General features: G+C 35.6%; 1 protein-coding gene across 1 annotated transcript; it reads right to left on the bottom strand.

The window, feature by feature from the left end:
* Window positions 1-186: 186 nt before the first annotated feature.
* Window positions 187-25,272, bottom strand: LOC125680540 (uncharacterized). The gene is made up of 11 exons (XM_048920221.2): window positions 24,963-25,272; window positions 12,312-12,455; window positions 7,993-8,078; window positions 7,646-7,757; window positions 7,134-7,256; window positions 5,164-5,613; window positions 4,948-5,086; window positions 4,722-4,864; window positions 4,491-4,634; window positions 1,119-1,247; window positions 187-1,025 (listed from the first exon to the last, which is right to left on the bottom strand). Exons 1-11 carry the CDS (start codon window positions 24,976-24,978, stop codon window positions 310-312), a joined length of 2,202 nt encoding a protein of 733 aa, XP_048776178.1. The 5' UTR covers window positions 24,979-25,272; the 3' UTR covers window positions 187-309.
* Between the last annotated feature and the right edge of the window lie 265 nt (window positions 25,273-25,537).

Here is a 25,537-nt window from a genome sequence, read left to right as displayed (position 1 = left end):
GGGGGGGGGGGGGGGGGGTTTGCACCTGAATCCAGGGAAAATGAACCTGAATTCAGAGAAAATGCACCTGAAATGGGGTAAATTTGCCATAACCGGGGCATTGTGTATTTCATATGCGTTTTGTACATTATTTTGTGCTTTCGTACATACTCACTTAGTCGGTTGAAGAAAAAAAATGGAAATCAATTTCCGCAAACATAATTTTATTGCATTATCTTATTATGCATTATCAGTATATATGGAAGCAAAACCGCAAAATAGTAGTCGTGAAATAGCAAATAATTGATACACAAAAGACTGTTAGCAAGTTCATTTCAAAGCGTATATCAGTGATTTCATGTAAGCAGCTGCTGCAAGAGAGGCATAAGGCTGCCACTCCTTTCTGGATCCGCCAGAATAATCTGAGATCCCACGGATTATGATAAAGCTATTATTCCGGTTACCATCCAGTGATTCTAAAACTACACTCATATCACTGTCATATGCATATATTCCATTTAATTCTGCAAACGACTGTCGGAGACGTGGATTTCTGGAGACCAATTTGCCACTGGCTACCACCCCTAGGCGACAGTTGCTCTGGCCCACACGGTAGCCTTTCCCAGGGACAGGATGTTCCAGTTCTATTTCCGTTCCATCGTCATCTGTATAAAACAATCTGTCCGTCTTCATCGGTGGTCGATGAAAGTTGGATTCCTCTGTCTGAAGTGCATCTTTGGCATCATTAATATACCGGTCCCACGGTCGTTGAGGGCTGGTGTCTCGTTCTATGATTTGTTTCAGACTGACGGCGACATCTTGTAAAGAGTTGTCGCTACAGTCCCATTCACGCGTAGAATAATTGTACCCGTCTGCTCCACCCATCTTCTCTATCTTGTCACAGTGCATGTATATTGGACCGTTTTTTCTAGAAGGCACGGATACCACCACATCGCCAAGACGTATGTGTTTGTCGCCTTTATAGAAATGTGGCACCCCACTCCCAACGCCCACAATAATGACATGATGGACTTTACTAAAGGTTCCTATAAAAACACCAAAATGTGATTTTGAATTTTAATGACGCTTGTTTATAAATAAGTTGTAAAGATAAGTTCATGGGAAAATGGATGCTTTACCTAAAAGTCTGGTAATTGTGTTTTCTGTTGATATTCTTGCCTCTTGTTCAGAATCGGCTTTGCGTGATAGTTTAGTAGAAACAACTTTAAATCTGCCAATTCTTCCGATTGTGTACACTTGTGATTCACCTGTAGAAGGAGTATACATATCTTATTAACGTCTTGCTTATTCCCTTTATAAAACACGATATACAGTTGAAAAGTCAACATCATCAGCCGAAGTGATCGGAGTACATGTGCATATACATCTGACACTATGTGTATAGTAGCAAGTTAGGGAGTTCATTTATATGTACACCAGTGTGACTTTATATTCCGGTTTAAGAAAGTACATCATATTTTGTTGGGAAATAAAAAACTTTCCTGTCAAAGAAGCGAGCTCTAATGAATATTCCGAATGCCCGTGCTCTTAGTTAGGAGATTGTTTATATATCCTTTATACATCCGGACATTTATGAAATCGAACGACCGTAGCATAATAAAACGGATATAAATCAGAAGTACTGTAACTGTCAAGACTACATGTCTACTGGTCAGGTCGTATAAAGAGATTGAACCTTCCACCTGAAACAAATGGATAAACCTCACCGTAGTACACATATGTACAAACACGGAACTAAAATCAAACAAGAGGCCCACAGGCCTTATCAGTCACCTGAGTACCAAATAACATCAGGGGACAATTCTTGAACAAAATTGAAAGGTTTTTTTTAAATGAAAGAATATGTTTTTCGAAGTTTAAATAACAAAAGGATACAATTTTTTGCATTCTTGTAAAAAGATGCATTACATTATTTTCTTTTAATGTTCAGTGGAAATGCAGGAATATTTTAAAATTATTTACAATTACGGTACTTTACCAATTTTCACTATAATCATTTTGGTCCCACTCAGGAGTCAAAACCTCTATTCCTGGGATCATGAAATTCATACTTTTGGTAAATGGCTACCAGGTCCTTCTAAATATCTATTTAGTTTCAATTCAGTATCACAATATACCAAGATCGTCCCTGCCCTGGAGTCAGAACCTCTTCCCTGGGAATCATGAAATTTACAATTTTGATAGTGGCCTTTCTGCTCTACATGGCTATGAATTTACCTTTTCTTACAGATTTACCGTTGCAGAGAAAAAGACTTTTTAAAATTTGTCTAGTTTTAACAGTTTTCGTCCTGGTCTAAAGCCCCAGGGGTGCAGGAATTCTGAAATTTACAATTTGTGCCCTCTTGTCCCAAAGATGCTTCATATCAAATTTGAAAAGAATGTTGGAACAGAAGTTATCAAGAAGTTAGAAATGTTCAAATGATAACACCCACATTTAATAATTATGACAATTTTAGCCCCACCCCGGTACCAAAACTCATACGACTGGGATTATGAAATTTACAATTTTGTGAAGGGCTACCAGCTCCTTTTAAACATCTATTTAATTTCAATTTAGTATCAATAGAATTGAAGAAGATGGCATTTAAATGTTTTATATATAAACTCTATAAGTCAAGTTTGGCCCCACTCTGGAGTCAAAACCTCTACCCTGGGGATCTTTGGTGGAGTCCTTTCTGCTCTACGTCACTATGCATATAGTTTTTCTTACAAATGTACGGTTGTAGAGAAAAAATTTGAAAATTGGTCAATTTTTGGCAGATTTCTCTACCCCTAAGACCCCTGAAGTGCCGGAGTCATGGAATTTACAATTTATGTCTCCTTTGTCCCAAAGATGCTTTGTACCGAATTTGAAAAGAATTAGACTGGTACATTTGTGGTTGTCTAGAAGTTAAAATTGTTCGCTTGTAAAAGTACGATGACGGACACAGACCAATTGCAATAGGCCATCATTGTGACTCAGGTGACCTAAACACTGTTAAAAGTGAAATTCTGAGCGGATTCAATTATGCACCAAATAAAACCTATCGATATAACTAACATAATCCCCAAGATATGAAGAAAAAATTCGGCTAAATAAACAAGGGAATGTTGTTTGAGAGCATACCTACAAAGAGTGTTTCGTATAAATCGACATTGCGTCGTATACACGGAAATGAGAACGATGATTGTCGAACATAATCGGGTTGCTGAGACCGAGACGGAAACTGACGTGAGTAACTACCGTGTCGTTTGCTTTAAGATATTACTTCGTTTCATGAATGACAAGAAGTACTATATGTGTGAGAATGTAATAATTACGCAAATATGCCACTCAAATGTAGTTTTGAAAGTGAATTTTCTATAAGAATGGCATGTTAAATTGTTTACAAATCTGATACGTGCTCAGTTCATCTCTTTCGCTTTCTTCCGAACTGGTGACCTCCGAGGTCAATGCGTATCGGAAATTACGAGCAGGAATTACTGACAGGATGACAATGATCCATGAATCGACATTTTCTGCTGATTTGACTGGTTGATTGCTTCAAATTCACTATGATTCTATGAAGTTACAAATATATTAAATATTTGTTATTTTATTTTTTAATTTATTTGCCGTCAGTTATGTACAGGTTGTATTTGCGGATTCACACTGTTCTATGTAGTCTTCATTTATACAAAGATTCGCTTAAATGGTCAAAATTGTAGTAGGAGTAGCATTTGAAATGATTCGAAAACTTTACATACCAGTACATTTATATATTATGCAGTAACGGCCAATAGGTCTGGGCGAAATCAATGTTCATTTCTATAATAATACTTTAGAAACGAACAAGTTTGGCAGATTTATCTATTTTTAGTAACACACTTTGTTCAACGAGATAAAACATTAATGCATATCATTTGTATTTAAATACTTTTCGTTTGTGGAATGTTTCAGTGAAATCAGACAAAACTGCAAGAGAAAATTTTGAAATGAATTGAAGAACTCCTCAAAACAGGCACATTGATATGCGATTTTGGTGATTAAATAATTATTGTCTTGCAAGACAATAACTCTTCCTTATGTATATCTTTTCACTAAAAGCGGTTATCTAACGTAGTTTTATTAGGTTTCTCTTCTTTTTGTACTAAACCCCCTCCCCGTTTTTATTAGTCATTAATATATATCCCAATGCCATTGAGAGATTTTGGAAAAAACCGGTTGCTATGACTTTCACAGCTAATGTCCCTTTAACAGCTAAGTTATTCCCACATCTTTAATATTGATGCTTGCATCTGTCACAAGGAAATATGTTTGGAGAACATAATTTTGAAAATGCTAGTACATTGTACCTATTATGTGAAACAAAGAGTTTAAGCTTGACAGTATAACTGAAGCTCATCCTTCATTAAACATCATCTAATTATCAGTACCTTCATTAAACATCATCTAATTATCAGTACCTTCATTAAACATCATTTAATTATCAGTACCTTCATTAAACATCATTTAATTATCAGTACATAACCTTCAGTTTTATATTTGACGTAAGTAATCTTCTCTTCAATCATTGCGTCTACTGCGATTTTCTCGCAGAAGAGTGACGTCACAATGGCTATGGTTGGCTGATCCAGTCCTTTGAGATCCGGTAGGTACTTGACAATTTTCACATCTATAACACAGAGAAGATTGATGATATTTAAAATTACAATTCTACAGTCCACATTAAAGTTTCGATTGGAATAATTAAGTGGGATACCGTGTTTGACGATGTCCGATTCCTGACTGCTCTGAAGTCGCATCCAGAAGCCGCCCTCTACTTCCTTGATTAGGTTCTTCTTCTGCATGTCTGATAGGAAAACCAGGGCTGCCATTGTGTCGGACTGCTTGATTTTACAATATCTAAAAGTTTAGACGAAGGAGTTTTTCAGTTAGAAAGTAGATACTCAAAGATACTTTGAGAAAATTGATATAAATTGTCTTACTTGAATAAATCAGCGGTCTTCACCATATTAGGGTATGCATCTTCTAGACATTGCAACATTTTCTGTTTCTTTGCAATCCATAGCAAAGAGTGTTTGATCCTTTTTTTCTTTGCCTCTTTTCCGAAGTCCTTTTCAGCGTCTGCAAAAGATGAGCAGGAGTCATGTATGCTTTATTATTATTGATAATTGTTTTTTAAAAACAAAGATGCAAGTTACCCAAAAGTTCTGCAAACTCCCATTGTCCCCGGGATGGTGTCCCAGTGGAAACCGCCAAACAATTGATGTTAAACTGCTTGCTGGGGGGAACTGTCAATTGCAAGAAAGCACCAAGTCCATAATTAGCACCACGTCCAACTTCAATTTTATTGTTTGCCCAATTGACCCAAAAGTACCGAAATTCGTTTTCAGAGAGAATGTTCATCGTCATTGATTCAGTCATATCTGGTCCTCCAGCGCCGTAGCGGATAACTGATTTTGTATTTCCATCAGCTCCAATAACGATTTCAAACGTTTTGCGGTCGACGTCACCATAAACTGCACTTAGTGCGATGTGAGCGTCTGCTGCTGCCTTGACCATAAATGTAATGAAGGTTTTGTTGTTAATTTGTACTTCTGGCACAAGTTGATATGTGTAGGATGCTGGGGTAAAAACCGATGTAAAACTCTCTGGAAAGTAAATGTTAGGTTATGCAATTTAAAAGGTTATATACCACATGTAGCATGATATAAGGCAATGATACGTCCGAGTTATTTCCCTTTAAAAGAACTCTCATAAACAGTGAGGCGTAATTACATGTACATGTACAAAAGGTCCTGTTGCTTTAATACGTCATTTTTTTTTTTTTTTTTTTACAACATACAGCGATCTACAGTGAATGACACTCTTAATTTCGAACATACCCCTACCACGGTAATTTGCCTTATCATTTTTCAATGCTGTGCGATAATTTCTCATCACGACAATTAATTCAAACTCTTATACCATTTCTTTCATCAATTCCAAATAATTTCATTCTTGATGTCAATCACGCAACACCTAGACACTATACTCCTGCTCAATCGCGAGTAAAAATGTATTATATCTTCCATTTTCATATCAATCATTTACTGTCCGTCTTACAATACATATTTGCCAGAAACGATTCGATATATCCATTATAAGTTTTAAAACATGTTAATAATTACGAGTTAGTGACATAAACAGTGATTAAAAGCATTCATTTTGCACAAGTTTCGTATTTCCATCAATACATTCGAGGCGCCTTTCCGGAGATTGGCGGGAAGACCCGAAAAGTTGCGATTGATAGCCCATTACTACATAAGTGTATGTACTACTTCAGAGAAAATACATGTATAGGCATTTGACTGGACGACTAGCCGGGAATATTATGAGGCCATTTATCCTGCCAAGAACAGATCTACATGTACATATACTTCACCGCTTCGAAAAATAAACATTATAAACATCGCTTTGCAGTAAAACATATTAGTTATATGGATTCTTGGCGGGGTATATGGACTCACATTCCCTGTCAAAGAGTATATTCTCCCTCGCCGAACAGCTTGGGAGAATATAAACTTTGAAAGGGAATATGAAACCATATAACCTGCAAAGAATCCGTATCACTGATAATGCACACGACAAACAATTAAATAACAAGTATTCCGGGAGTAAAACACATAATTATTCCACGACATTTCGTTGCTTGAATATACCCTATCTTGGATATTAATTGCGAATATGACATTGTTGTTTAAATTTCATATTAGGAAAGCATTTCTTTCTATAGTATTTTGTATTTCTTACATTTACATCTTTAAACAGAATTGCAGCATTCCATATTTTCATAGTCTTCCTCGCAGACCGTAGGTGCACTCTGTCCCACTTTGGCATTCAGAATAGCACTTAATGCACCACTTACACAAGCGTTCTTATCTCGAAACTTGCACATAAAAATATCAGACAATACCCGGTATCTCAAGTGGGCAACGTCTTTGGCAAAAATACTTTGCATTGCTTGTTTCTATACTTTAACCTTTTTAATCCTAATCAGTTTTACAATTTAAGTATTGTCGAAGTTTAACCACTATAGCATGAATGCAACTCTCTAGCTGACTCTAACTTGGGAAAATGGATATTTTCTTAAATGAACCATTTCTGTGAGAGAAGACATTGATAGACTTACTGATGGGAGGAATGGAGTCCTCCGGGGACGGGTCCTCGGTTTCCTGTACCTCTAGCTCCACTCTCTTAATGACCGGGTAGATCTTCAGAAGTACTAGTGCCTTTTTTATAAATCCAATATAGTCTGAAATACAATGTAACAACGTCGACAAATGGAAAATACTGACTTTCGCTTAGAATTATTCCACGATCACGTGACATGATCGCTCTGAACCATCGACACGCTAAATAACCATCACGTCAATGGGAAGTACTAGTCCGCATGCGCGCACCGGTTTTACAAAAATTCGAGGTTGTATTGCTGACGAATTAACGCTGTACCGGCTACTGTAACGTATTTTGTATGCATTCAAATTCAACGAGTCTCTGGTCCAGAGCAATCAGGGTGATGCGGAAGATTTGGAAATTTGATATATGAGAGGGAAGATAACGCTTTGCGATATTGGAATTATATTTTCCAGTTCTGTTACAAAAGTATAGAAATACAAGACAATCTGTAGTACTACCGCTTACTCTTAGGGAAGTTAGACGGGTTCATAAGTTCCTGGAAGTAGTCCGTGAACGTCTTCTTTTTCACTACTCCCTCCGCCTGTCCCCGGAACCAAAACCTCAACGTCCAGTAGTCCTATAATTAGGCCAATGTCATCAGTAGATTAAAGTAAAGGATTGCTTTTTTCTTTTAAAAATAAGGAGGTGGGTCCGCGGTCATATATCATGTGAATCAGCCATTCAAATGAAAGATGAAATATCACATACGATAGGCGTTTGACATGTTTGCCACGATAAAACGTTTGAATAAACGGGAAAAAAATCTTTATTTTCAGTGAAGGGAATTAATGGGGGTATTTTTTTTTTTTTACCTGTACAGATTGATTTTGTTGTTCTTCGTTGACAAGGTAAGCGAGAAATTCGAGTCGTCCCTCCGGTGGTTCGACGTCTTTAAGATCTGGAGATAAATACAAACCAATATGCACTATGCAGCGACTAGAGTTTGAGAAATTTATCATTACAATGTAAATAGAACGGTGTATATGTAGGAGTATTTCTTATAAAACATATCACATACATAAGAATGTGAGTGGGCATTATACAAACAAAATATTTCCTCTTTATATCATAGGTTATTGACGGGAATATACCCAACCGCGGTCTTTGCGCGGTAAAACGATTATAGGCTAGTGGGGTCCGTATAATCACGCGCAGACTTGAGGGCGGACATATTTTCTGATATTCAGTCAATCTTTTCATTTAAAATCTTTGGTATTCTGACAAGAGGCCCATGGGACACATCACTCAGCTGGGTCACCTTGGCCCATATTTAAAGAGTTTCCTTATATATATTCGTATGTAAAACTTTGATCCCTATTGTGGCCCCAACCTAGCCCCGGGGCCATGATTTTTACAAACTTGAATCTGCGCTATGTCAGGAAGCTTTCTTATAAATGTAAACTTTTCTGGCCTAGGGATTTTTGAAAAGATTTTCCCTAAATATCTGTATGTAAAACTTTGATCCCCTATTGTGGCCCCATCTTACACCCGGGGTCATGATTTTAACAACATTGAATCTGCACTATATCAGGAAACTTTTATGTAAATTTGTACTTTCCTCGCCCAGTGATTCTTGAGAAGATTTTCCCTATATATTCGCACGTAAAACTTTGATCCCCTATTGCGGCCCCAACCTACCCCTGGGATCATGGTTTTAACAAACTTGAATCTGCACTATGTCAAGAAGCTCTCATGTAAATTTCAGTTATTCTGGTCCATTGGTTCTTGAGAAGACTTTTAAATGACCCCTCCCTATTTTCGTGACTATCTCCCATTTGAAGTTCATTTGAACAAACTTAAAGCCCTTCACCCAAGTATGCTTTTTGACAAGTTTGGTTGAAATTGGCCCAGTGGAGATAGAAGTCGAAAATGTGAAAAGTTTACAGACAGACGGACGACGGGTGATCAGAAAAGCTCACTTGAGCTTTCAGTTCAGGTGAGCTAAAAAGTATCTAGAAAAATAAACTATGATATGAAGTAACGGTGTACATCACCGGAAGTTGTCAATTATGTTCTTTTCTAATCCTGGTAATGTCTATCTGTTTTATCAGACTATCGTCACTCTATCTACAGCTTTGATGTCTTCAATATGTCAGCGCATCTAGGAGTCATCCAATAGGATCAAATCCCAGGTTTCTGATTCAGTTTTTCCCTTTACCTTCATCAGATCTTCCTCTCTGGTACCGCGGCCCCTTATTTTAGTCTGATACCGCCGCCCCTTATTTTAGTCTGGTACCGCGGTCCCTTTTTCCAATCTGATACAGCTAGTGGCCCTTATTACAGTCTGGTACCGCCGTCCCCTATTACAGTCAGGTACCACAGACCCTTATTCCAGTATGGTACTCCAGTTAGAGATTCAGTGATTGATAGTATCTTGTTTAACGTCTCACTCAAGAATTTTTCACTCATGTGTAGACGTCACGAAGACCAGTGAAGGGCTTCAAAGTTAGTGCCACACCTACTGTGACAAGGGACATCCGTTGTTAAGGTCATCTCCGAGGACCTGTGATGTCGAGCATTTGGCGATGGAACTATCACTACCTCTTTTAAAGACTTAGGTCTGTCGCGGCGGGGATTCGAACCCCGACCTTCCGCATGCGGGGCAATTGCTCTAACTTCTAGACCACCGCGGCGGTAGTTAGAGATTGAGACTCCTACGCTGATTGTCAACTGTCTCATTATTACTTTAGATACCAACCACTGTCTCGGAATCTGACGAATATACCTGTAATTTTCTCACCACATCCGCGTCAATCTGCTAAAATAACGTAAAGAGGTTCGCACCTGAGTTTGAAGTAATGTCAATTTTTTGTAAGCATATTTTTTTATTTCTACATCGAAGGAGATTTATGAGATTAAAAAGAAAAAATGGGGTCATATTGCTTGTTTTGGAGTTACAGTGTGTTAAACTTGACCTTTTTGCATCTAAAATTTACTTACGATTTATTCATATAAACTACACTGTACTTTTTATGTTGGTGTTAACAAAACATAAGCAATCATTATCAAATTAATACATACTCATGACTTCTAAGAATATAGATATAAAAAAGTTTACTGTTAATAGATTGAAAATAAATAATAAAAATTTTGCACTTAAAATACGGAATTGAAAAATATCATCATATAGAAATTTTGAGTTCAAAAGAAAATACTAAAAGTATTATCAGTTTTTTTTTAAATTGCACAAAAATTACAAAAAAGTGGGGGGTGGGTGGGTGGGGTGTTATAGATCAAGTTTTTAAATTATTGGTCAAAATGCTAAATTTTCATACCAAATACGGGTAAATTTATATAGGCAATTTTAAGATTGAGTGTTCTGTTTCAAAATCTATATCAATCAAAGCAATGAAGTTGCAACATTTGAATTAGTTCCAGTCTCTACTTCTTGGATCGTACATTACAAACTCGAAATACAGGCCTAGGGTATAAACATTGAAGATATATTGAATAAAACAGAAAATTCCTGCAGATTTAAAGCTTCTTGTTTAAAAAATCCTTCAGCCACAAAATGTAGTCCTTTTCAAACCCTCTCAAAATGTTCAGCTACATAGGTTTAAAGGAAGCGACGTTTCTATTTTCTCTAAGATTACTAGACTAAGTATTCTTTCATCTCCTCGATATGAAGAGTTCTTGTATGATTTCCGAAATATGTTTAAATTGATATTGTTGAAATATTACCAAACGTTCTATGTTGGTCTGCGTAACTCAGTGGTTATATAACCTAAAATGTATTGTAAGAGTCTAGTGTTCGATACCCGATTGTACATGTACCAAAAATTTTTCTCTCCTTTTCTTTACTACGGTTTTGCTTGCAACAACCGGGAACTTTCAAAATATATTAACTCTAAAACAGACATGGTAATATAGTCCAAGATTCTTTGTAGAAACGAGATAGAATGCAAGTGAATTTTACGTAAAATGTCACGAAAAATTGTAATTATATTATTGAGAAACGTCGCGTTTGCCCTCGAGTAAAAAAAATGCTTAATATGTTTTGTTTCCTTTGACGTCTACATCTGAACATAGCAGCCATTTTAATGCTTGGGAACGTTCTTAAGTCTGTAATTTTGTAGACTCAAATATTTGAGAATAAAACTGAGAATTATTTTTGTGCTCAACATTTTTTTATGATGACCGTTGAATCTGGGAATGGGGGAGTTGAGAATGTTTTCAGATTTGAGTATATTCTCAAACTTAAGTATGTTTTATAACGGCGGGGCATGTAGAAGCTTTTGAATAAATTCTGCTTCGTAAGAATATAAAAACCAAGGCCGTAAATTAACCTTCAATTTGGAGGAGGCAGGAAATTAGGCGGGGGTCTGGGGGCCGCCCAGGCCCCCAAACGCTGAGCACATTTTGTGCACACTGAACACGTTTCGTGCAAAATCCTTGATTCTAGGGCCTTCTAAGATGTTACTTGACTAACTCATTCTAAAAGAAAGATTTGGAATGCTTTTTAAGGGAGGTATCATGTTCTTAGTTATTGGAAACAACATAAATTCTAATGAACTTTAAATTTTAATTTTTTTTGGCTCAAAAGTTGGAGGAGGCAGCTGCCTCCTCCGCCTCCATGTAATTTACGGCCCTGAAAACAGGTCAGCTAATAAAGGAGCACAATTCGTGCCCATGGGAATTCCAACAAATTGCCATGGGAATTCCAACAGACTGTTGGAAGACCTGATCACCAAATACTACGAAAATATTGCCATTGCGGAACTAACTTCAGAGTACTTGTGTGTAGAATCAGAGTGGTGTTTAACAAAGTAATGTTTTGGATATATGAATATTTCATATTTAAATCACTTTGTGCTGATCTGAATTTGAGAAACTATTTCAAAGCTTAAAGGAGAATTATTGCATGTAGCCTTCGCTGTTAGTATACTCACAGTATAAATTTAAAGTACTGTCTACTGACTTGGTTAATATTATATACCTACTGTATTATATTATAGACCTACTGTCTTATATTATAGACCTACTGTCTTATATTATAGACCTACTGTCTTATATCATAGACCTACTGTATTATAATATAGACCTACCGTCTCATATTAGAGACTTACTGTCTTAATTATAGACTGTCTTACGTTATAAACCTACTGTCTTACACTATAAACCTAATACTTACTATCTACTGCCTTGGCTATCAGTATTCCTTTGTGAGGCCCGCCTGCCACATGGTGCACAAGTTTCTCGTCAATTTCACTACGAAACATCCTCTCCAGTCTCATAACGGACCGTCCGTCACGCTTCGCTGCCATCATCACAACCTCTGCCGTAATAAAACAATGATACAATATATGTTAAATAATTTGTTTTTACAACATATCTACAGAATTGTGAGTGAGAGAGGATAACTCAATGTTCTGTACAAATACAAGTGACACAAAGTGTTACGGGCCTTTGCCATTTACTGAATTCAGTAACAAAACATCTGGAAGGGTTTCAAATCTTGCATAGAATAGAATAGAATAGAATATGATTTATTTCCAAATTAGGGCCCTCTCGGGCATACAGCATACATGATTGTTAACATTTCAATGTGCAATGACGATAAAAAGAAAAACAAAACAAAACAAGAGTAAAATATGCACTATTAGTATGAGCAATGTTCATACATGAGACGTTTGAACATGATAATACTTATTTGCATTATATGTAAGTACCACCGTGTATCCTAATGCAAAATAGTCAGAAATACACATAGGGAAAACAAATATATATATATATATATATATATATATATATAGATGTCTATATATATATATACACATGTACATAACAACTCTACATGTAATAATAGTAAAGATAGTAAAGTACATATGATTAACTCCACTGTAATGCAAAAGATACCACGGGACGGTGCATTGGTACTAGATCAACATGTCATGTTTATAATGAGTGCATATGTGCAATATGGTTTCATATGGTTCACACATGATATACAGTAATACTAGTAGTATGAGCTTAAACAATGTACATAACACGAGACATTACTTGATGTAATATATGTAAGTACCACCGTGTATCCTAATGCAAAACAGTCAGAAATGCACACAGGAAGAAAATAATAACAATATATGCAATGACACATAATAATAGTAATAGGCACGTAGTACAAGTACATATGATTGAATGTAATGCAAAAGATACCACGGGACGGTGCATTGGTACTAAGTCAACATGTCATGTTTACAAGGAGTGCATAATTATGTATAAACATATTGGTTTGAACTTTCAAATGTTTCATTTTATATTGCTTCTTTAATCAAATCGCAAAGGGCTACAAGTACATCAGTATTTTCACAATTGAGTAACCATATTAATCTATTCATGTTGTCAAGACTGGAAAAATGTTCACATTGTTGTTTTATAATTTCATACATGTTCTGCCTGAGTGAGTTATAGTTAAACATTCAAAAATTAGATGAATTTCATCACCAATTTTACAAGAAGAACACTTTGTGCAAAATCTTAAATGTCTAGGGATTCCTGAATAACGACCTCGTTCTACTGGTAAATTGTGCGCTGATGTACGTCATCTTGCAAGTGTTTTACGTTGTGTAGGTGGTAAGAGTGTTAAGTAGTTTTCAAAAACAAAATTAGTTTTAAATTTAACATAAGTTTCAAGTTTTCCATATTGTAAACTTCTGATATGTCCCCATTCTTTCAAATAATGATTGCATAACAATTCCTTACATTTTTTCTTAAAAATTGATAGGTTATTGATTGCAATATGCATATATCACATCCAAATCCTTGTCTGCTTAAAATTGCAAATTTTCAAATGTGTCTATATATGGATTTTTTATTCAACATATGAAATAATATAATATATGAAATAATATAATATAGTCCGATGATATCGATACATATAACTGACCAGGACGCATGTTATTTCCTCTTGGATGTGCTGCAGTTGTGAACAATACTCGTATAAATCTGGATAAATATAGTATGTCTATTTTCCGACATAAAGATGATTTATTTTTGAAAATACATGAGGTTATGAACTGCAACGCCTAATGTAGGCATACTTTTCATGAAGCGCTATCAAAATTGAATGTAAATTTTAAAAAAAATGCAAATTTCATTTCTGAAAATACATAAGGGTATGAAAAATCTAAAGATATTTTTCTATATTAATTGTAAAGTAACAATACATATCCTAAAAGAATTCAAACAGATATCCTAGTACATAAATATGTATTCTAATTTCCAATGTGTTTGCCTTTGATATCTTTACAGATTGTAATGATTACCATAAATTCAGCAATTAAACTACTTCCCCAACGAGTTCAAAACATGGACACGATAGTATTATTTAACTAGAAATATGTCCATAGGACATGAATGCCCCGCCCAATGTGACATTTGTAATGCAATATGATGAAGAAGAAAAAACACACAATAAAAACAGGGAATTATCGGTACCTTCTCATGGTTCTGCCCTATTCACAATGGAAAATATGTTGAATTTTCCATTTTGTGAAGAAAAAATTAAGATACTAAACCTTTCTTTTATATATAGAAAATTATACAGATTAAGAATGACCATAGAGGCTTTAATTCAGTTAAATCTCAGTTGTTTACAAGTCATATCACATATAAATAAAAAGGAAAACCTTTCAAACACTCTCCCTTATCAATCTAAATCAATCTAATGCATTATTTCTATGGCAAAGTGAAGTGATCTAATTTTAAAATATCACCTTTTTCAAAACGTTTTTATTTTTAAACTTTTTGACCCAAGTATATCACCCATTCATTTCACTCTGAATATTATTCAAATTTACCAACATTCTAAGAAAATTGCTATAAAGATAAATAACAATTTTGCATTGGTGAAATGTTGCCTAGCTATCGATAGAAAGGTTAACATTATTCAAAATTACTTCCAAGAAAAAATACATGAAATGCAGATCCTCGTTTATATATATATATGTATATCATACACAGACAGACATGACAAACACCAATCTAATTAAAATTAGCTGGTAAATCCACTCCTCTTCCTAGCCATATTCAGAAAGGAAAAAAACCCTTTAAACTTGAGCTAACCATCAAATAGGGAATAGTGAGGTGAAGGTCACAGGGAAGGTCAAAGTAAATAAAAATACCATAGTTGAATTAACTACCACTTATGGCGTGTAAAACGTTGCACTATTATACTAATCTTGTTATTCATATTCGAAAACTTGTCATTTATATTCTAAAGCATATCATTCATATTCCAAAAGTTATTCATATTCGATAATTTTATCATTCATATTCAAAAACATGTCATTCTTATTCAATAAATTGTTATTCATATTGTAAACTTTTCATTCATATTCAAAAACATGTGATTCATATTCGATAATTTTATCATTCATATTCAAAAACATGTCATTCTTATTCAATAAATTGTTATTCATATTGTAAACTTTTCATTCATATTCAAAAACATGTGATTCATATTCGATAATTTTATCATTCATATTCAAAAACATGTCATTCTTATTCAATAAATTGTTATTCATATTGTAAACTTTTCATTCATATTCAAAAACATGTGATTCATATTCGATAATTTTATCATTCATATTCAAAAACATGTTATTCTTATTCAATAAATTGTTATTCATATTGTAAACTTTTCATTCATATTCAAAAACATGTGATTCATATTCGATAATTTTATCATTCATATTCAAAAACATGTTATTCTTATTCAATAAATTGTTATTCATATTGTAAACTTTTCATTCATATTCAAAAACATGTGATTCATATTCGATAATTTTATCATTCATATTCAAAAACATGTCATTCTTATTCAATAAATTGTTATTCATATTGTAAACTTTTCATTCATATTCAAAAACATGTGATTCATATTCGATAATCTTATCATTCATATTCAAAAACATGTGATTCATATTCGATAATCTTATCATTCATATTCAAAAACATGTGATTCATATTCGATAATCTTATCATTCATATTCAAAAACATGTGATTCATATTCGATAATCTTATCATTCATATTCAAAAACATGTGATTCATATTCGATAATCTTATCATTCATATCCGATGATCATGTCATTTATATTCGATAATTATGTTATTTATATTCGACAATCATGTCATTCATATTCGATAATTTTGCTATTCATATTCAAAAGCATGTAATTCATATTCGATGATCATGTCATTCTTATTCGATATTTTTTTTAAATTCTTATTCAATATAATGTAACCGGTCTTGAGTATAAGAATAATCCACAAGATGGTTAAGGTCGTAGATTCGTTTACTTTTTCGAAACAATGAAAACAAACCCTATAACAACAATAAAAACATATAAGGACAAATACAATACAAAGACAAAAGACACTATCGAACATATGATATATGCAACGATACAAATATATATATATTGGTCATCATTTTATCGTCAAAGGACATAACTCTCTGAACCATCAATTATAAGTAATTGATATTAAAAAATGAATATAATGTACTGCAGTGAATTGCATATGTACATGTACATACCAGTTTATGGAACTGAGCTACAGCTTCCGAAATCAAGGTGAACTGCTTAAAACTCTTATGATGACCTATTGAATAATTTACTAAAATACTAAATTCTGTACACATATATCACTCTGCGCATTTATATTACTTAAAACTCATTATTTACTTAAAGAACAGAAATTATGTTTTTCCACAATTCTACTTTCAGTAAATCTTTCACTCATGACTTGCACACAAGTTTTATGAATAAAGAAAAGTTTAATTACTTATTTAAATTCATTACTTGCTTTTAATCATATAGTAAAACTATCAGCTACTTACAGTTGTTGGTGTTAGCAAATCCTCTATAAATTAAATATATATTTTATGCTTTTTAAGAACTCAATAGTGGCAACACCCTTTGGAATCTCTTTCAAAACTAGATTTTCCTGAACTATTTCATAAAAAGAACTCAGGAATTCCCGCCAGGAATTCCTATTGGCTAGAACAAAATACTAAGACCAATCAGATGACAGAACAAGTATGACACCTAAGAGATACATGAACTAATCCGAGTTATGTTCTAACTGGACCCTTACGGATTAAACCATTATAATTAAAAGGGTGTTTAGGTTTCTTTAACACACAACACAAAGTTAGTAAGTAGCGCAGCGCAATATGTATTGAAGTGAATGAATGTGAATGGCAATATAAAAATATAAAACTAAACTAAGTACAACTACCACAAACTCCCCCCAGTTGAGAAATGACGGCCTCGTCATTTGCTACAAATAGTTAGGAAAGATAATACTCCATAAAAAGTAGTTGACTTAAATTTTATTTACATAATCTGAAAAGCATTTCAATAAAAGAGTTCTCTCTTCAGGTCGATGTGTGACCTCTAGCATTTCCCTGAATGTCTCTAAATCCTTGCTTCTCCTGTCATGGGTAACCTGATATACATGGTAGTCAGCAAGCTTCTTTGGTGGCTGTTTGGTCCTAGCAGATCGTCGAGGTAAAGATTTCACTTCCTCCTCCATAGGCATCTGACCATCACCCTCTGGAGCTCGGGGTGAAAGGGTATCCATGGCTTCCCTCTCTGCTCGTTGCTGGGGTACATCAAGTGGCACTTCCTCCTCATTGATGATGGGTGGGTCATCTATAGGGGGTGTCACTGTCGGGTTAGGTACCGGTACCTCTACAAACAAACAATCTTCATCAGAATCGCTAGAATCCGATTCCTCAGTCCGATCTACTATCTTGTCTGTGATTTGTTTCTTCTCTGGTTGTGTCTTTCTTCTGGGCTTAGGAACTGGTCGCAAGGGAGTAGTTAGCATTTCGGGATCTATGCAACCTATCGGCAGAAGTAAAATCCGATGGAGAATTCGTGTTCTGCCTGTTCCATCCTCCCGTTTGACGACAAACACTGGGACATCTGGATTAGGTTGCCGCACAATCTGATAGGGATCTTCCTCCCACCTATCTGCTATCTTGTGCTTTCCCTCAAATGCTACTACTTTCACCAAGACTCGATCTCCTTCCTGCAAATCTGCTCCCCTTACTTTCAGGTCGTAGAATCTGCCCTGTTTTTCTCTTGCTCTCTCAGCAGCTCTCCGAGCAAGGTGGTATGCTGTCTTCATTCTGGATCTCAGATCCTCCACATACTTTGTCCTTGTTTTCTCTTCTTTGTCTCCAAGTCCAAAGGCCAAGTCCACAGGAAGCCTGGGCTCTCTTCCAAACATGAGGAAATATGGAGACTGTCCTGTGCTCTCATGTCGGGTACTGTTGTAGGCATGAACTAATGATGGTACATGGGCCTTCCAGTTGGACTTCTGTGAGGGATTCAAGGTTCCGAGCATATCCATCAATGTCCTGTTAAAACGCTCACACATGCCATTACCCATAGGATGGTAAGGGGTTGTTCGGGACTTCTTCATACCAGTGATGTTACACAGCTCCTTGATGATGTTCCCATCAAAGTTGGCTCCCTGGTCACTGTGGATTCTAGTTGGAAACCCATATTTGGTCATGAAGCTGTTGTAAAACGTTTCGGCTGTTGTCTTCGCCGTCTGGTTCTTGGTAGGAATTGCCTGTGCAAACCTAGTAAAATGGTCTGTGATGATTAAGATATGGTGGTATCCTCCTTTAGATGGTTCTAGGGTTAAGAAGTCCATACAAACCAATTCCAATGGATAGGTTGTCCTTATTGGCATGAGTGGTGCTCTCTGATTGGTGGGGACTTTCCTCCTCAGACATCTGTGGCACTTCTTAATCCAGTTCTCGATGTCGTTATTCATCCCATTCCAGTAAAATCTATCTTTTACCAAGGATATCAGACGATCACGGCCTTGGATGTCCAAAGTTGTTATGTAAACTACACAAGATGTCTGGGACTATATCTCCAGGAACAACCACCTGCGTCTGGTCAGTGCCATCTATCTGGACTTGTCGCTGGAGTATTCCATTGCTCAAGAACAGAGAGTGGTAATTCCTGATGAGTGCTAGGGAGTTGGGGGATAGTGGTAGATCACTCATCTTGGGTTTCTTTCCCAGTTTCACATGATACATCCAGTTCCTGAGTGTTGGATCCCTTCCTTGGACTTCCTTCCAGTTTACCTGTTGGAACTGAGAAACTTGATCAGTTAACTGATTAACAATTTCTGAATCAACACACAAATTTTCTACACATGGAATTTCTAATTGTACACAGTTACATAAAGCTTTAATAGATTCATTAGAAATACATGTACAGGAATCTTGGGTTGTCTGTCCTGTTAGTCTGGAAAGTCCATCTGCATCCGAGTTGTTCTTTCCTGGACGATACTGGATGTCTAGATCGTAACTGGCAAGTGCAGCTAACCACCTATGTCCTGTGGAATCAAGTTTTGCTGTCGTGAGGACATAAGTAAGTGGGTTGTTATCAGTCAAAACCTTGGTCTTGCTGCCTGTAAGGTAATCTTTAAATTTATCGCAGACTGCCCACTTTAGTGCCAGAAATTCCAATTTGTGTGCTGGATAGTTCCTTTCAGCTTTTGTTAATCCTCTGCTGGCATAACTGATCACTTTCTTCTGTCCATCTTCCTCTTGGTACAATACAGCGCCTAATCCATTCAGACTGGCATCTGTATGTAACTCGAAGGGAAGATTGTAGTTGGCATATCCTAGTACAGGAGGTGATGCTAATGCTTCCTTCAGCTTTCTGAATGACTCCTCCTCCTCTTGCCCCCACTGCCATGTCTTAGAATTTTTCTTCTTGGCTGACTTCTTGCTATCTATAGGTATAGGCATGAGTTGTGATAAGGGTCTCGCAATCTTGCTGAAGTTGGCGATAAATCTCCGGTAATAACCAGCAAATCCTAAAAATTTCCGGACCTCTTCAGGTGTTGTAGGGGTTGGCCAGTTAAGAACTTTGCTGGTCTTGTCTGGATCTGTCTCGATGCCCTGGTCTGATACAATGTGTCCTACATATTTCACACGTCTCTGGAAAAATGTGCATTTCTTTGGCGAAAGTTTTAATCCAGTTGCCCTCAGTCTATCAAACACTTGCTGCAGTCGTTGGAGATGTTCCTCGAAAGTTCTAGAGAAAACAATAATATCATCTAAAAAAATAAAACAGATGTTGAGGTGCAGTTCTCCAAGACAGTCCTCCATCAGTCGTTGGTATGTAGCTGGGCTGTTTGATAATCCAAAGGGCATCCGGTTGTATTCAAAAAATCCTAGAGGACCCACAGTAAAAGCTGTCCTTTCCTTGTGTTCCTCATCTATTTCAATTTGGTGGTATCCTGATTTTGCATCAAGTACAGTGAAGTAGCGATTCCCTGATAAATTGTCCAAGATCTCCTCAATACGGGGCAAGGCATAGGCATCTTTTTTCGTCTTGTTGTTCAGCTGCCTGTAGTCCACACACATTCTCAGGTCTCCATTCTTCTTCCTTACAAGGACTACATTGCTGGAGAATGGCGATTTGGACCTCCTAATCACTCCTGCCTCCACTAATTGTTGTAGCTGATTTCTAACTTCCTGGAACATTGATGGGGGAATACGTCTACATCGCTGCTTAAAAGGTGTAGGATCCACCAACTCAATCCTGTGCTTCACAGTTGTTACATGACCAATGTCTACATCTCCCCATGCAAAGATATCGCCATTCTTGGAGATCATCTCATTTGCCTTAGCAAATTCCTCATTGGTCAAACTGTCCTCAGGTATATTAAAAACAGTTGGTTCTGCAGTATCCTGGCTACTGGGCAATATGGGTATTTCCTCCAATGTCACAGGCTGCAGTTCAGTTATCACTGCCTTCGGTGCAATCTTGACAGTCCGTGTTGTGACATTGCTAATCGTAACCATCAGTGGTTCCCTGGATCCATACTGGTAATCAACGAGATTAGATATCACATCCAAATCCTTAGGAATGACTGATTTCTTGGTATCCTGTATCAGCGCTAAGGTCTGAACATATGGAACCATCTTATCTGCATAACCATTAACTGTTATTTCACTGTTAGGTGGTATGATGACTGGTTTCCTTTCTGCTGATTTAATTACACTTAATCTGTAATTATTCCTCTGCAATTCCCTTTCTCGCAGTGAGATGCATCTAAATGTCCAAAACCATGGTTCATGCAGGTGTGCAGTCTGCAGAAATCTGTCTCCATGGTCGTTTCTGGTTTTCTCCATCACAGTCTTAAGGACATTTGTTCCTAAAAGTATGGGAACCTTGCTGTGATAACTAGTATCATCCACCAGCAGAAATAAACATGCATGTTCTGTGTTATCTCCGAGACCCTCAGATAATACTTCCAGCTCTACTGCTCCCTTGTAAGGTAGAGTACTACCATCAGCACATTGAAGTTGAAAAACTTCCTTAATATCCTGGATTTCTATGTCTGAAAAATGCTGTTGGTAAAATGACTGGCAAATAGTTGACACAGTTGACCCAGTGTCTAATAATACAGTGGCCGGAATTCCATTTATCTGCACACTCACTTCCATAGGATCTCCTATTAGTCCTGGTTGACGCTGTTCTGTCTTGTAGCCTGACGTCCGCGTCTCGATATAGGCCCTTTGGAGTTTAAATCTTTCTTGTTAGTTTAATTACTTATTTAAATTCATTACTTGCTTTTAATCATATAGTAAAACTATCAGCTACTTACAGTTGTTGGTGTTAGCAAATCCTCTATAAATTAAATATATATCTTATGCTTTTTAAGAACTCAATAGTGGCAACACCCTTTGGAATCTCTTTCAAAACTAGATTTTCCTGAACTATTTCATAAAAAGAACTCAGGAATTCCCGCCAGGAATTCCTATTGGCTAGAACAAAATACTAAGACCAATCAGATGACAGAACAAGTATGACACCTAAGAGATACATGAACTAATCCGAGTTATGTTCTAACTGGACCCTTACGGATTAAACCATTATATTTAAAAGGGTGTTTAGGTTTCTTTAACACACAACACAAAGTTAGTAAGTAGCGCAGCGCAATATGTATTGAAGTGAATGAATGTGAATGGCAATATAAAAATATAAAATTAAACTAAGTACAACTACCACAATAATTTGCATTGTGGGTAATATTATCTGTTTGTAAAGTCTCTGCTCATTGGGTACATGTATGTGAAAACGAAAGTAGATTATGGCGTTACCATATCTGGTGGTAAGTGTACATTCTTTATGTTAGTTAGTGTAATACGATGAACATTTACCAAAAGTTTATCAATCAATAGACATTCATTACCTATGAATGTCCTGCTTACACGTGGTCCAGAAATGGTAACACCATAATCTACTTTCGTTTTCACATACATGTACCCAATGAGCAGAGACTTTACAAACAGATAATATTACCCACAATGCAAATTATATTGAATAAGAATTTAAAAATTATCGAATAAGAATGACATGACTATCGAATAAGAATGACATGATTATCGAATATGAATTACATGCTTTTGAATATGAATAGCAAAATTATCGAATATGAATGACATGATTATCGAATATAAATAACATAATTATCGAATATAAATGACATGATTATCGGATATGAATGATATGATTATCGAATATGAATCACATGTTTTTGAATATGAATGATAAGATTATCGAATATGAATCACATGTTTTTGAATATGAATGGTAAGATTATAGAATATGAATCACGTGTTTTTGAATATGAATGAAAAGTTTACAATATGAATAACAAGTTATTGAATAAGAATAACATGTTTTTGAATATGAATGATAAAATTATCGTATATGAATAACAACTTTTCGAATATGAATGATATGCTTTAGAATATAAATTACAAGTTTTCGAATATGAATAACAAGATTAGTATAATAGTGCAACGTTTTACACGCCATAACCACTAATATGTATCAGTGTAAGAGTTTTCATAAAAATATTGCCAATAGTTGCTTTGAAACTGAGTTAAACACTAAATAGGGAAAAGTGAGGTCAAGGTCAAAGGAAATGTCAAAGTAAAAAAAAAATATTGATGCAGTTGAATAGATGTTACCAATATGTAACAGCATATAAGTTTCGATAAAACAATTTCTTTGAAACTGAGCTAAACGCAACGTGTGACGGAAGGACGGAAGACGGCTAATCATTTAGTTTCATCATGGAAAGTGATCTTTACATATCAGCAGTTTAAATCCTAGCTGGTGTGGATCCAGGAAATAAAGTCTCAGGAAACATGTAGATGTAGGTTAGGTGGAAACGAGACATTTTAAATATCACTGTACGGAAAGTACAACTAAATAAAGGGGGGGGGGGGTGAAGGGAGCTACTGCTACCATCAAATAAAATTTCTTGAGGTCATTCATTGGGTATTCAAAATACATTTATTAATAGATGAAAACAATCATGTTTTATTTACAGAAATTCTTATCTGCTGTTCTATGCAGACAAAGACTAACAGTATATACAAAATATACATTTTTCATATTTAGAATCATATACATTGTATTTACACATGAAATATACAATTATCTATTTGTGAGATTTAATTGCAGAAATTTATTTGTACGTTTCCAAATGAAAGTTCTTCAGAAATTGTGAACTGTCCAGTGGATCGCATACTGACATTTAATGCAATCAGCCATGAGTTTTATTGTGGCCTCCTTTGTTAAATATGGTCAGTTAAGTATAAAAAAGAAAATCACGGTATACGGACACAGGGTGTTATCAATGTGAAAATCAACGTAAAAGGAAGGAAAATGGTTTCCATCAATTTAAATTGATATTCATAGACATGGATTTTCATTCTTTTGAGAGTAATTAACATCTCAAATGCTAGATGTACTTCTCGGATATCTGACAAAACAGTAAAGGGGACTGTGCTTGATTATTGATTCCCTTGAATACACACCAATCTAAATATCTACACCATTCTAAATATTTATACAACAAGCGTGATTTTTCTAAATTCACAAAACCCATGTAATATATTTGACTTATCTAAATATCTATACCACAAGTGTATCTTTAGATTATGTGAACTATTTGACTTTAAAGAGAAAAAACAAATATGACGGTTACGTATTTTATTTATTTATTTTTCTCGATGTCATATTTGAGTAATGATCATGATTTACTTTAATTTTTTTATCAATGTTAGAAGAGAATAGATAAAACACAACTTTTTCTGCTCTAAACACTGTGGTTGGTATGAATGAAATCAGTCACTATCTAGTGCCTGAAATAGCACGTACAAGTACACTGTATTGAATAAACAAACTTCAACGAACTTTTATTTTATTCTTATATGGAACTTTATGATTATTGTGGTCAAAAACTTTAAAAATAAAAACAGGCTGGTCTTAAGGACTTAAATATATCGCAATAAATAGTACATGCACATCTGAGCGAACAGCGCATCTGTTGATTTATATTATATTAACAAGAAGTGATGTTTCTCGTCACCTAAGGGTATGAGGCTTTACACCCTACATGTAGGACCCATTCTTTGTGTAATAAATCAAATTATATTTCTTCATTGAAATCAGCTGCTTCTCAAAATCCCTAGACCAGTAGAGCTATTTCTTTGTGGTCCAGTTTGTAACAGTGATAATTGAATCATTAGTCGCCCGTGGGAAATTTCTCAACTAGTCATTCATTCATATGTCCGCGTCATCCTCCGTTTTCGCTAAGTTATGGAGCCTTACGAAGCATTATTTTGGTTCTAAAAAATCAATAAACGACTCCAGTTTGTCATTTTAAGAGACGTTTACGTATAAATCAATACTTATGTCTGCCTGTCTACTTACCATCAGAGTCCCCCATTCTCCCCTCTTCAGTTTCTCCGTCCGTCCGGACCGTTAGACTAGAGCGTTGAAGCGTTTTCTGACCTCCGGCGGTAGAGGTGTGGTCGCTCTATGATAAATTATGTCAATTTCTCCCTTTTTCGCCAAATCTATAACACACCACACGTTTATATGTTTACATAAGATTTGAAGCCGGTTTTTAGTCGTCTACCCACCCACATGCAACAACCACCGATAAGGCGAGCGTCCGCTTTCCTTGCAGGATATATATACTTGCATGACAGAAGCAATGATCACCCGCCAATCCTGATTTTTTTTTTTATGTGTGTGTGTGAATGATGTGCAGCGGTTACTTCTAAAGGCTTTCTGCATCCTTTTTCATGTTTTAGCTTGAAAGCGATCTCGTATCGTTTTCAGTTGATAATTGGATCTTAATTATTAATACTCTCTCTCTAGCCGACGAAAGCTGTTCAGTGAGGACGTCCACACAATGTCTAGTAGATAATATATATACTCACGTTATTGTAAATCACAGTGCAATAAAGTATTAAATGTACATGTAGCTATAGGGACACCTA

Source organism: Ostrea edulis, chromosome 2, assembly GCF_947568905.1.
Source record: "Ostrea edulis chromosome 2, xbOstEdul1.1, whole genome shotgun sequence".
NCBI lineage: Eukaryota > Metazoa > Mollusca > Bivalvia > Ostreida > Ostreidae > Ostrea > Ostrea edulis.
The sequence above is the reverse complement of the archived record's forward strand: the minus strand, read 5'-3'. Positions and strand labels throughout refer to the sequence as shown.